Source organism: Ramularia collo-cygni (genome assembly GCF_900074925.1).
Source record: "Ramularia collo-cygni strain URUG2 genome assembly, contig: RCC_scaffold08, whole genome shotgun sequence".
Lineage (NCBI taxonomy): Eukaryota > Fungi > Ascomycota > Dothideomycetes > Mycosphaerellales > Mycosphaerellaceae > Ramularia > Ramularia collo-cygni.
In genome coordinates, this window is record NW_019716262.1 from 1,297,771 (window position 1) to 1,308,337 (window position 10,567).

The 10,567-nt window shown below is 52.1% G+C and overlaps 7 protein-coding genes; 2 read left to right on the forward strand and 5 right to left on the reverse strand.

Annotated features, from left to right (window-relative positions):
- Positions 1 to 369: 369 nt before the first annotated feature.
- Positions 370 to 1,338, reverse strand: RCC_06026 (related to ammecr1 protein; the record flags this gene model as incomplete). XM_023771290.1 has 2 exons in its annotated part: positions 370 to 775; positions 845 to 1,338. 2 exons carry the CDS (start codon positions 1,336 to 1,338, stop codon positions 370 to 372), a joined length of 900 nt encoding a protein of 299 aa, XP_023627058.1.
- A 778-nt stretch (positions 1,339 to 2,116) lies between these two features.
- Positions 2,117 to 2,920, forward strand: RCC_06027 (uncharacterized protein; the record flags this gene model as incomplete). Its single annotated transcript, XM_023771291.1, has 1 exon — positions 2,117 to 2,920. One exon carries the CDS (start codon positions 2,117 to 2,119, stop codon positions 2,918 to 2,920), a length of 804 nt encoding a protein of 267 aa, XP_023627059.1.
- A 267-nt stretch (positions 2,921 to 3,187) lies between these two features.
- Positions 3,188 to 3,750, reverse strand: RCC_06028 (uncharacterized protein; the record flags this gene model as incomplete). XM_023771292.1 has 2 exons in its annotated part: positions 3,188 to 3,300; positions 3,351 to 3,750. The coding sequence occupies 2 exons, from the start codon at positions 3,748 to 3,750 to the stop codon at positions 3,188 to 3,190; spliced, it is 513 nt and encodes a 170-aa protein (XP_023627060.1).
- A 672-nt stretch (positions 3,751 to 4,422) lies between these two features.
- RCC_06029 (uncharacterized protein) lies at positions 4,423 to 6,138 on the reverse strand (the record flags this gene model as incomplete). Its single annotated transcript, XM_023771293.1, has 1 exon — positions 4,423 to 6,138. One exon carries the CDS (start codon positions 6,136 to 6,138, stop codon positions 4,423 to 4,425), a length of 1,716 nt encoding a protein of 571 aa, XP_023627061.1.
- An 821-nt stretch (positions 6,139 to 6,959) lies between these two features.
- Positions 6,960 to 7,820, reverse strand: RCC_06030 (uncharacterized protein; the record flags this gene model as incomplete). The annotated part of the gene is made up of 1 exon (XM_023771294.1): positions 6,960 to 7,820. The coding sequence occupies one exon, from the start codon at positions 7,818 to 7,820 to the stop codon at positions 6,960 to 6,962; it is 861 nt and encodes a 286-aa protein (XP_023627062.1).
- A 502-nt stretch (positions 7,821 to 8,322) lies between these two features.
- On the forward strand, positions 8,323 to 9,157 carry RCC_06031 (uncharacterized protein; the record flags this gene model as incomplete). XM_023771295.1 has 2 exons in its annotated part: positions 8,323 to 8,473; positions 8,529 to 9,157. 2 exons carry the CDS (start codon positions 8,323 to 8,325, stop codon positions 9,155 to 9,157), a joined length of 780 nt encoding a protein of 259 aa, XP_023627063.1.
- A 428-nt stretch (positions 9,158 to 9,585) lies between these two features.
- Positions 9,586 to 10,225, reverse strand: RCC_06032 (related to peptidyl-tRNA hydrolase domain protein; the record flags this gene model as incomplete). XM_023771296.1 has 2 exons in its annotated part: positions 9,586 to 9,940; positions 9,993 to 10,225. The coding sequence occupies 2 exons, from the start codon at positions 10,223 to 10,225 to the stop codon at positions 9,586 to 9,588; spliced, it is 588 nt and encodes a 195-aa protein (XP_023627064.1).
- Positions 10,226 to 10,567: the final 342 nt, after the last annotated feature.

Here is a 10,567-nt window from a genome sequence, read left to right on the forward strand (position 1 = left end):
CACGGGAGCACCAGGACCGCTCAAACAGGTTTGGAATCGGAGGATGTGGAACACTGTGCAGTGGCCATGGCGCTGTGAGCGACGCACTCCCGAGAACATCGGTCCAGTCCAGTGTGGTGTCAATGCGGCGTTGTATACTCCGTACAGCTTCAACACATCCGCACGAAAGGCCGGTGTCCCGTATCGTGCAGACGAAGCATCCTCACTTCGTCGTTGAACCCGAGAGGTCGATCGCATCGAATATGTTAAATAGCGGCTGAGCCAGTCTTGATACTTGCTTGTCATAAATCAGGCTTCGCTCTTGTGGTGTGATTTCATTCGTGTAGCGCATTGCGTTCATCGCATCATGTCTCGATCATCAGCAGTAACCTAGGCCTTGCCGTTGGCTCCCTGCCCGTCGACCCAGTCCCTCCACTCCCTCCATTCCTGGTATTGCAGACCGACCTGCTTGCCCTCATATGTAATCAGTTCACCATTTCCCTCCCGCCAGGTTTTCTGCCACGAGCTGCTGCTTCCATTCCAGCCACCCTTCCTCATGAGCGATATCAGCGTCTCCTCTTTTGTCCAGCCTTGCTCTGGCGCCACGTCAGGCAAGTAAGTTGCGCCGTAACGTCTTCCTTTGTGGTTGAATGAGATCCGAATGCCGTGCTTTCCGAGGGTCCAGTCGAGAGGTTCTTTCGAAGGTGTGGAGAAGTTCGTCAGTAAGGTAACATGAACACTAAGAGAAGGGATAAGGGAAGATGGAATGGGCGAGAAGCGAACATCCTCGAGTGCGCTGTTCGAGAAGTTGTGTTAGAAGCTGTGGTAGGCGATGTGTCGACAGCCACAGGAATTGGATCAATACCTTGTCAATGCGTACGAACGCAGCCCGTACTCGAGCTCTTGCGCCTCAAAAGTACCGATGCAACCTCGCAGGTTCTTCTGCCCGCTCCGAGTGACGGTGTTCCACGTGACAAACAGAGGATACTCTTGTAGCGAGGCACGAGAGCTCGTGGAGCTTGCGGGGGTCGCAGCACCTGATGCAGCCTTACTACTCTGTGTTGACGAGGATGTGTTCGTCGATGGCAAGCTACTATCGGACGACATGGCGGATTGGGCGGGCTCTCTGTTGAGGAGTCTCGAGATGGCGGCTGGTCGAGCGCTCGAGCTTTCCTCTTCATCTGCGTCGTCTTCCGTCATGTCTGCATCGTTTTGGCCACCATCGTCCAACTCTAAGGACTTGTCCACATGGTATCTCGCCCACAGCTCTTCAACTTGTGCCAATCCTAATGGCTTTCTGCGCTCAAAGTTCGCAGTGAGTGTTTCGAAGCAGTAAGCGCAGTGTGCCTGGGTCGCCATTGGAAATGTCTGAAGGTCGCTGAAGCGCCCTTCAGTATGGTATCTGGCGGTCGAGCGATGGTTGCAATACAGAGGGCGCGTTATGTGATGCTAAGGTGGGAGAGAGAGCGGGAGGGTCTGAAGCCGGCAGCCGGATCGTTCCTATCTTGTCGCGAGTCATTCACCTCATCTAATGTGGGGTAACGCTAGTAATGCACACTCCCGCCTTCATCTATCGATTGTCCTGACCTAGTGCTTTTTCATCCCACATTAGCATTCACCGACTCATTCTCAATGTTGACCGGACGTATGTTGATGTCAAGTGCCAGTTCAGCAATGCTGTCCAGCGTGCAACTTCCACCATGCGCTTTCCTTCTCATACACTTCACCTTACAGTCAGCTTTCGCGTTCCAAGACCTTTCTTCTTGATCGCCTTTCAAAATTCTATCGCGATTGGTGATTTCTGTGCATCTGGTTCCAACCCAACTATGCATACCCCGATCGGCTTGGGCATGCGCGCAGGATACACCGACTCCACCACACCATTTCTTCGTCAAGTCGCAGACAAAGAATCCTTCGGGACGGCGTAACATCCATAGACCCTTCGGAGTACGAAGCCTCAGCCAGCTCAGCCAGCATGCAGGAGCAGACGATCTTGAGCTCCGCAACTGGTCTATCGTGTTTTGAAAGATAGAGTCACGTAGCACGATAGCGTGTGAGCAGGCCATACCCCAGGGGTCTGCATCGGAAACCACAATTCACACTGCGTTCCTTCGTCAGACTCTATGCGAATCCCAACATGGCCCGCGCTGCATCCCGTGAAGATATATCCATGGACAGTATGGACGCGGTGGACATCTTTCGACATTTGGATGCCAATCAAGTGCTTCTTGAAAGAGAGCTGTCTTCTTTCGTTGTTGCCAATGAAGGTGCACATACCTATCCCAGGAACGGGGTCGAGGGATTACTACAGCTTAAGCAGCTTCCCACCCTTTTCAGGGCGTCTTTCTCGGATCTTATCGCAGCGCTGCCGCTTAACGTTTCTGTTGGTACCGGCATCGAAGATCCGACTGCGACTCTCACAACTGCCGATCTACCCAAAAGCCACTATGCACGGTATCGATGCATCTTCTCCAACGCGGACGGCATCCAATGCTCCACGTGGACTCGAATACCTTACGTTATCGACACTTATCTGCGAGGTCTGGCAAGCGTACTAGCCGTTGCAGCCAACTCCAGTATCTTCAAAGACCGATTGGAAACACAATTACAGTCAGGTTTGAAATTAATGGTTTGCCAACAACACGACGAAGAATCGGTTACTACTCAGACCGAATCCATGGCCGTTGCGTGCCGTGTTGTTATCGAAGAATGGCGGAGTAGCGAACACCGCTGGCGCAGTGCCGGCAAACTTGCGTCGCAGGAGCGGCTCGAGGAAGAATCTCCCTCGTCCGTCCCAAAATTGGCTCAAAATGTCACGCAAGAAGTCATCAGGCTGCATGGTGAGAATGACAAACTTCGGGGAGAGCTCCTGGCATTACGCGAGCTGTCGAGACTTTCGTATACCGGCTTGGGTACACCGGGTGACACCACACCGGGGTGACACTCGGAGTTGATCTCTCCATCGATCAACTCTCCTACAACGAATAGCAATACTAGACTGCTATATATACAGAGGAAATTTCACTGGCCAGTCTGCTGGCAATTCTCTGCGAATACAATCTAGCAATTCAGGCTTGATATTGCTTAGATCTATCCATACCATTGCATACTTTGCCGCCGCTATTCAACACTTTCGAGCGATATTCCAAGGTGAGAAGCGAAAGTCATTCATTCCTCTATATCATCTCGCGTCTACAACAGAATTCCTTCACTCCGCAACATACTCCCACAGCTTCTCCAATTTTCCATCCAGAACCTCAGCTGCCTTTTTCAACTCGTCACCCGAACTCTCCGCGCCTGCAATCAAGGTACTTGGCTTCACTGTTCATAGTTAGCTAACGCAATTCGTTTCACGCAGATGAGGGTCTTACATTGAACGACATCTGTGCCTTTGCCATCCTCCCTCTCAATGATCAGAGCCTCTACAGGCACAAACAACCCAGCGCTGACATCATGTTTCAACATCGTAATGGCGATCTGGGGATTGCCGAAGATAATTCTTGCCACTTTGCGGCCTCCATTCACGCCGTATAGCTTCATCCAATCACCATGGTTGAATTGTTGGAATTGCATGAAACCATGAGGTCCCAGAGCCTCATTAGTGGCTTGTTCGAACTTTTCTTTGGATTCCATATGGTTGAGGATTCCAAGGCCTGTTCCACTGGGTTGTTTGATACTGGAGTGTAGACGTTCGACGACATCGTCGAAGGGTTTGGAGATTGTACGGGTTATCCGCGTGACTTGGTAAGTGGTCTCTGTTCTGGTTGCCATGGCTTCTCTCTCAATTGTCCCTGGTAGATAGTAGTAGAAACCAAATGCAATGGGTTTACATCATGTATGTATGTCTCATTGCCTGCCGAGGTCGTGCTCAATTCACTTTGAACCATTAGTAATCTTAGTGGTGTCGATCGATGAGTGAACGAATTGTATTGGCCTTCTCTGTGCTTACGTRTGACAGAGACAGTGGTCAGCATCATGAGTTTTGGATTGGAGCTGCGCTTGAACTTACTCTGTTATTACATGTGCGCACTGATTATTTGCCGAATTGCCTCAAACAACTTCCTACTTGGACAAGTTGCCAACCTCCTGCAAGGCGAAGTTTGATAGCACTACACACAATTACCATGGACAAGCTGGGTACAGCGAACAAAGCAAACTTCTCCTTGACTTCGATTGTTCAGAGAAGAGAAGGGAGTAAGTGAGGTCCCACCGCAGTTTCGAGGTCACATCAGCGCTTTGAATTTCCAGAGACCTTTTCACATTCCTTCTGCTAACCAACAAGACACTTTTCTCGGAGCAAATCGTACGGGAAGATGTGAGACATGCAATTAAGGTCAGGCTGTGGATACGATCGAATTACTTGAGGCTTACCGCGTATCATGATATGCTATGAAAGGGCAGAACAGGACTTACTTCGTTGTCAATCGCTAGACGACCTACGCGTCAGACTTGTCGAAGACCTATCACCGACGTCCTTCGACCAGTCTCAGAGCCATGAGACTCAGCACCAGCATCACTCGATGGCTCGCCAGTCTCGTACGATGACCACGGAGGGCAGAACCCCAGTATCAGGTACTCGGGCACCCCAAACTCCAGGGCTATGCGCTCATCGAGATAGGACTTACTGAATTGACCGTAGCCGCCCTGCAAGAACTTGCGATTGATCAACTGTCTGACCTTTTCAATGTTAGTGAGTTCGGCTCTGCTCTTGATCAGATGCTTCATGACAGGAGCGAAGCAGTCATTCGGCCCAAACCTGTCGACGGCTCTGAGTGCCTGCATTTCGATGGTTTCAGAGTAAGGTCTACGATTGGGGAGTTCTCCCAACACGTTCGCATAGTGCCGGAAGATATCGTCCTGAGCCCGGTAGCCAAAGAGTTTCAGAAGGTCGAGCATAGTGAATGCTGGGTTGTCCCAGTTCTTCAAACAAGCAGCCTTGACAGCAGCGTGGTTGGTGCTATTAGCGTACTTGAACAGACCAACCAAGACCCCAATCCAGTTCAGAATCTCTGCCGACTGGAGAGTTGCTCCGTGCTGGCGGAATTCGATGGTCATCTTGCCATCCCAACGAGAGTAATGCGAGGCTGCTAACAGTCTGTGTTCTTTTAGATTCGTCAAGTTGATGGTGGAAGAATGAGCGACACCGAATTGGAAACGTCTGAGATCTTGAACGGAGCTCGCGCACTCAATCAGGGTCAGCCAAGATCCAATGTCGCACTTCTGCGCCGCGAGTTGAACTTTGGGTCTTCGGTGGAATTTGCTGGCAGGATACACAGCTGAAGGTTTAGAAGACTGAGTGCGCCTCTGGAGCCTTTGAGCTTCGGATTCTCCCTTGTAGTGCTTGAACGCAGAGTCAGAAAAGTGTGCTGACCAAGGCTGGTTGTACGCAGCCGGAATTGAAGTTTGAGAACGACACCCCGACGTTGACGACAAGTGTTGCCAGGTGCCGTCCTGTCGTAGTCGGTCGCATCCAGTAATACGATCTACAGAGTGGACCGCATCGACCTGCAATTCATGAGCGACCAAAACAGACATGACGTTCTTGACTGTCTCCAGGGGAAAGCCATTGTAGGAGGATCCAATATGGACATGTGTCGAAGCCGTCTTATTGATGACCAGCCTGCAGTCCCTTGCATGCTCACTCCTCGGGTCATTGAAGCTCTTCAGCAGACGTGAATATACAGCCTCAATCTCTTCACGATATGTGATCTTGTGGGTATGGCTGGGGTTCGATTTGCTTGTCGCGACGGCGAAGTTCTCTGTGAGCAGCATTACGCGAGACTTGATCTCGATTGGTGCGACATGGAAGTCCAGCCATCTGGCGTCGATTTTCCTTTTCTCCTCTGAGGACAGATCTAAAGATGGATCAAGTGATACATCCCACTTAATGTAATCGCTTTCATTCGGGTCTTTCGGGTTGTACAGCGGCAGATGATAGTCGAAAGTAGCCTTACATTCGACGCACACAACTCGAATCGGGGGTCTAAGAGCTTGGTACACCCTGTTTTGAGCTAGTACCGTGCTTGAAGCATCGTCTCGTAGATGGCCCCTATCCTCAGTTGTGTGACTGGTGATCAGCAGGCACTCGATTTCTATGCCACCTGTTAGCTTTAGCGAGGCTCTTGGTAGCGCCGGACCTTGTTGTGTGGTTGTTGACATTATGGCAGGCCAGCTGCGTCGGGGGGATAATTATAAGGGGATTGATATTTCGGACCGGCCGAGCGTTGTGATGGAAAAATAGAAAATAGAAAATGACGCAAAAGACTTCTACAGTTGAGGGGGGGAGGCAGAGGATATACACAACGGTGCTGCGAACAATGGTCGGAGCAGTGAAAGAAATGAGGAACGAGCATTGTTGTAACGCCTCTGCCAATAAAGAGGCAGGCCCGCCAAAAAAAGAAGCCCAAAGAGTCGAAGGCACTCAGTTGTAGACAAAGCGAAACCTACTCTCTGTCATGTCAATCTTTCTTTGAGCCGACACACCACCGACCTCGCCCGTCGTGAGCGCTGGATCCTTTGAGTTTGTGCCCGATCCGATATCGCTTTTCCGCAAGTTTATCGCCTCGTTCATATTCCGTGTAAATCTCATGCCTTCTGACGACACAGTGAACGATGGCAGACTGCGCAGGATGGTGGGAATTGGATCTCGGCATAGGAAACCCGACACAAAATTCTCCGAGATCAAGAAGGAAGCCGTGCTATCCAAGAAGTTATCGGCCAAAGAACTGGAACTGAAGGCGAAGAAGGCAGCCAAACAGGAAGCGGACAAGGAGAAGAACACCGACCGCGGTGAAAAGCTGCTGGCTCTCCTGAATATCCGATGAGATGACCACAGTGGCCTTGAAGATTGCGAGACGTCATGGTAGTCAGATGATTGTGAAGTAGCCATCAGTGCCGACTTGCGACTCCTGAAGCGCATGCTGGGTATCTCGAAATTTCAACAACACTCCCCGGCTCCGCTCGTACTGCTTCATCTCCTTTCAGGCATAGAACTTTAGGCATTTGTTCTCATCGTGAGAATCCTTGCAAATCACGGAACAGACCATGTTGCCGCATTTCATGCACTTGACTCGGCCCCAGTAGCCGCAGATTTCACAGAACTGGCGAGGAGGCGGTGCGCCTGCTGCCGGAGGAGCTGAGCGTGCCTGGTTGTAAGTCAGAGGTGGAGCATTGAGCAGTGCCTCAAGTTCAGCCTGACTAGGCAGCGGCGCAATAGACCGATCTCCATCTTCCATATCTTCATCAAAGTCAATGGCGTCCACCAAGGGAGGTATTTGCTGCCGCTGTACTGGTGGAGCTGTTGCAGACGGAGCGGGACTCCCGCTCATGCTGCTGTCTTCTCGCTGCGGTTTCCTTCGTGCCAAGGGTGTCTTGCTCGCTCGCTGTGGTGGGGCGGGCATGGGCTCGCCTTCACCCTCTCTCCGCCCTGTCCGGGCAATCTCCGCCTCTTCATCGTCCAGGTAGTGTGCAAAAGTCTTGCCGCTGGCGAGGATCTTCTTTGTGTTGGGTGTCTTACCAGCTCTTACTGGTGCGCCTACGCCACCGCCGCCATGTTCCCTCTTCTGCGCAGGAATGGCCACCACATCGCCCCTGGCAGCGTCGCTGTTCAGCTCGCGGATCTTGCGTTCGATTTCCCTCTGCTGTCGCGCACTGAGCGCCTCCTTCTGGCTATCGGTCTGTCCCAGGCCTGCGGTTCGCGCGCGCTTGCGGTTGGTTGTGCCCCAATTCTTTGCCGGATCATCGGTGGGACCGGACACGGCCACCCACGCGAAGCCAGGAGCCTGCCGCGTCTGCGCAGTCGGCAGCTCCTCGATGTGAGGCGTGCGGAAACGGAGAGCCATCAAATTCTTTGCTGCCAGTGGTTTCGACGCGACGCTGATTGAGCACGATATCTAGAAAAGAAGGGCCGAGTTGATCGCGAAACACGCGACCGATTTGCACATGAAGGTCTTGGTGGGGCACGTCATACCGAATTCCAGCCTCCTCGCGCCCAGTGCAAGCGCCGTCTTCTAGAGCGGCCCTCTCTCTGACACACCTCGTTACAGCCGAGAGAGCCCGAGGCTTGCTCTCCGCTAGGCCGCTGGAGGCTGTTTGACAATTACAATAGTGAGCATGAAGTAGTGAGCGGGGCATCGCTGCGCGCGTGAGCAGCATCGTCTGGCATGCGGCAATGCACAAGCAACCTAGCTCCCGGTATTAAGTATCCCCCTCTCCTTCTGCTCTTTACTCGAGCATCCTCCTTGATTATAGGAAAGGATTGTCTTTGATACGAATCTTACAAAGAAATACTGCGAAACCGTCGACCTGTTCTCCCAATCACTTCCCCACCACGTAAGAGCCAACATGGCGATGAAGCGACGCATGACCCTGCCCTCGCTCCCAGGAAGAGTTGACCCAATCTACAAAGCTGCTCAAAAGCCGGCTTCAGATCCGGGGCACAGCGCAGCGTTCATTCTTGTCCATGGCTTCGGTGATACAGCCGAAGGTCTAGAAGGTGGCAGTTATTGCACCATCGAGCTCCGCCCATAAGCTGACAGGCTTCTTTTTAGGCATTGTCGACCAGTTCCAGAATAATTCGAAGCTCCCTTATATGCATTGGGTCATTCCGAATGCAGAAGAAGATCGAGACTCCATGACAACAGCTTGGTACTCACCCAATTCGTTCTCGCCATGGCCCAGCGACCGACCTGAGCTGGCTCCCGAGGAAGATGTAGATGGCATGTTCAGATCAGTCGCATACATCGAGACATTGATCGACGCATGCGTCAATAAAGGCATCCCTCCACAGCGAATCGTACTTGGAGGGTTCAGCMAAGGATGCGCCCTCAGTCTGCTTCTTGATCTCACGAGCAAAAAGTATGCGGGCAAGCTTGGGGGGATTGTGGGCTTGATGGGATATTTGCCATTGGCAGAGACCAGAAAGATTGAGGACATGCGAGCCAATGCGGGATTGCCGCCGCTTCATGGCGAGGTTCCTATTTTCTTGGCCAGAGGAACGAAGGATATGATGATTCCGAAGCGAGTTTGGAATATTGCGCTGAAGAAGTTGGAAGAGCTTGGCTATGGGAAGGACTCGATGGAGGTGCATGAATATGAGACTGGCCACTCACTAACCGGGCCGGTGTTGCGCGATGTGTGTGCATTCATTGAGAGATATGTACCGGCGCTGGAGGATTAGTTGCGTCAGGCAGTGGAAAGTATGAACGTTTCCGTTCAGCTGCGCTCGGGCGGAGTGTATTCATAAGATCCTGCGATGCACCACAACATTTCGACCGGGAGTGCAGTCGTGAGTTAGAAGTCCAAGATCGAATGTCCAAATTCGTCACCCGGAATCTGCGAGCCACCCCAGGGCGTCACGAGGACGGGAAGACACCGCAGGCAATTCTGGAAGCACTGGGGTTGTCTGCCCCACAGCGCTATCCCGTCGCTGCCCCTTTGGCAGACCGAGCTTGCATCAGTTCTGTGCAAAGACTAAGACGATTGGGCATGTGGCCTGTTGGCTTCAACCCGAAGCCCATGTGTATAACGCGCTGTCGTCTTGATTCCTCTTCTTTCTTCCATGCCAAGGTCAGGTCAATACCTAGGTATGGCACGTTTGCGATGAGATCACTCGTCTCCTCTTCCCCCGTCACGACGTGCGCCCTTTTTCTTGCTCTGAAACTCCTTCATTTTTCGCCTTCCTGCGGCTTCCGCCTTTTGAAGCTGCTCCACACGTTTCCTCTGTTCCGGTGTCGTTTCGCCGGGTACAGTCTCTCGTCCGGCTTGTACGATCAAATCGTGAAGCTTGCGGAAGCATGCATTGACGTTATCATTCTGTTTCCGAGAGGCGTCTGCTTGTATCACAATGTCGCTGGACTTTGCAGCATAGTAGCGACTGCTCATGAGTGGTGGATGCATCACTTTTGGAACTCGTTGAAGAAGAGCCGAGATGGGTAGACGGAGTGTAGTCTTCGATGACACTCTGAGATGCATGAGAGGGTTATCGTCGCAGCGCAAGGTGTGGCTGCACTTACTTGTTGACATTCTGACCTCCAGGACCAGAAGACCTGCTGAAACTCACATCGCACAATTCGCGAGGAATCGTGTTCAGGTCCAAGTTGGAGAGCCATTGGCGAGCYGCTTTGAGCTCATCTTCATCTGCGTCACTGCTGCGATTGGCCGCAAATGATCGCGACGCTGGTGCGCTCCAGCTTGTTGTCGTCGAGAGACGAGCAGTCACACGTTTGAGCGCAGCGGCTTGAAGCATTCCTCTCGTTCGAGGACGACGACTCACGAGACATCGATAGCGCAAGCTGCGGCTCTGGACAGGCGGCCCCGGAATGGCAAGGCTTCCACGGAGGAAGCTTGAAAGCCACTGTGGTATCGGTGGGATAAGTACAGATTAGAGCATTGCAATATGTATCAAAACGAACTCATTGGAAGCATTCGCATAGATTGACTGGCTTGAGGGGCTTGCTATGAGATGACCGAGCTCTACTCTTGGTTCAGAATGAAGAGAACATGAACAACGAATGTAAAGCTTGTGCTGATGGTTGTGGTGCGGTCCATCTTCGTTTCCACGCGATATCCACACACTAGCCGCGGCTGC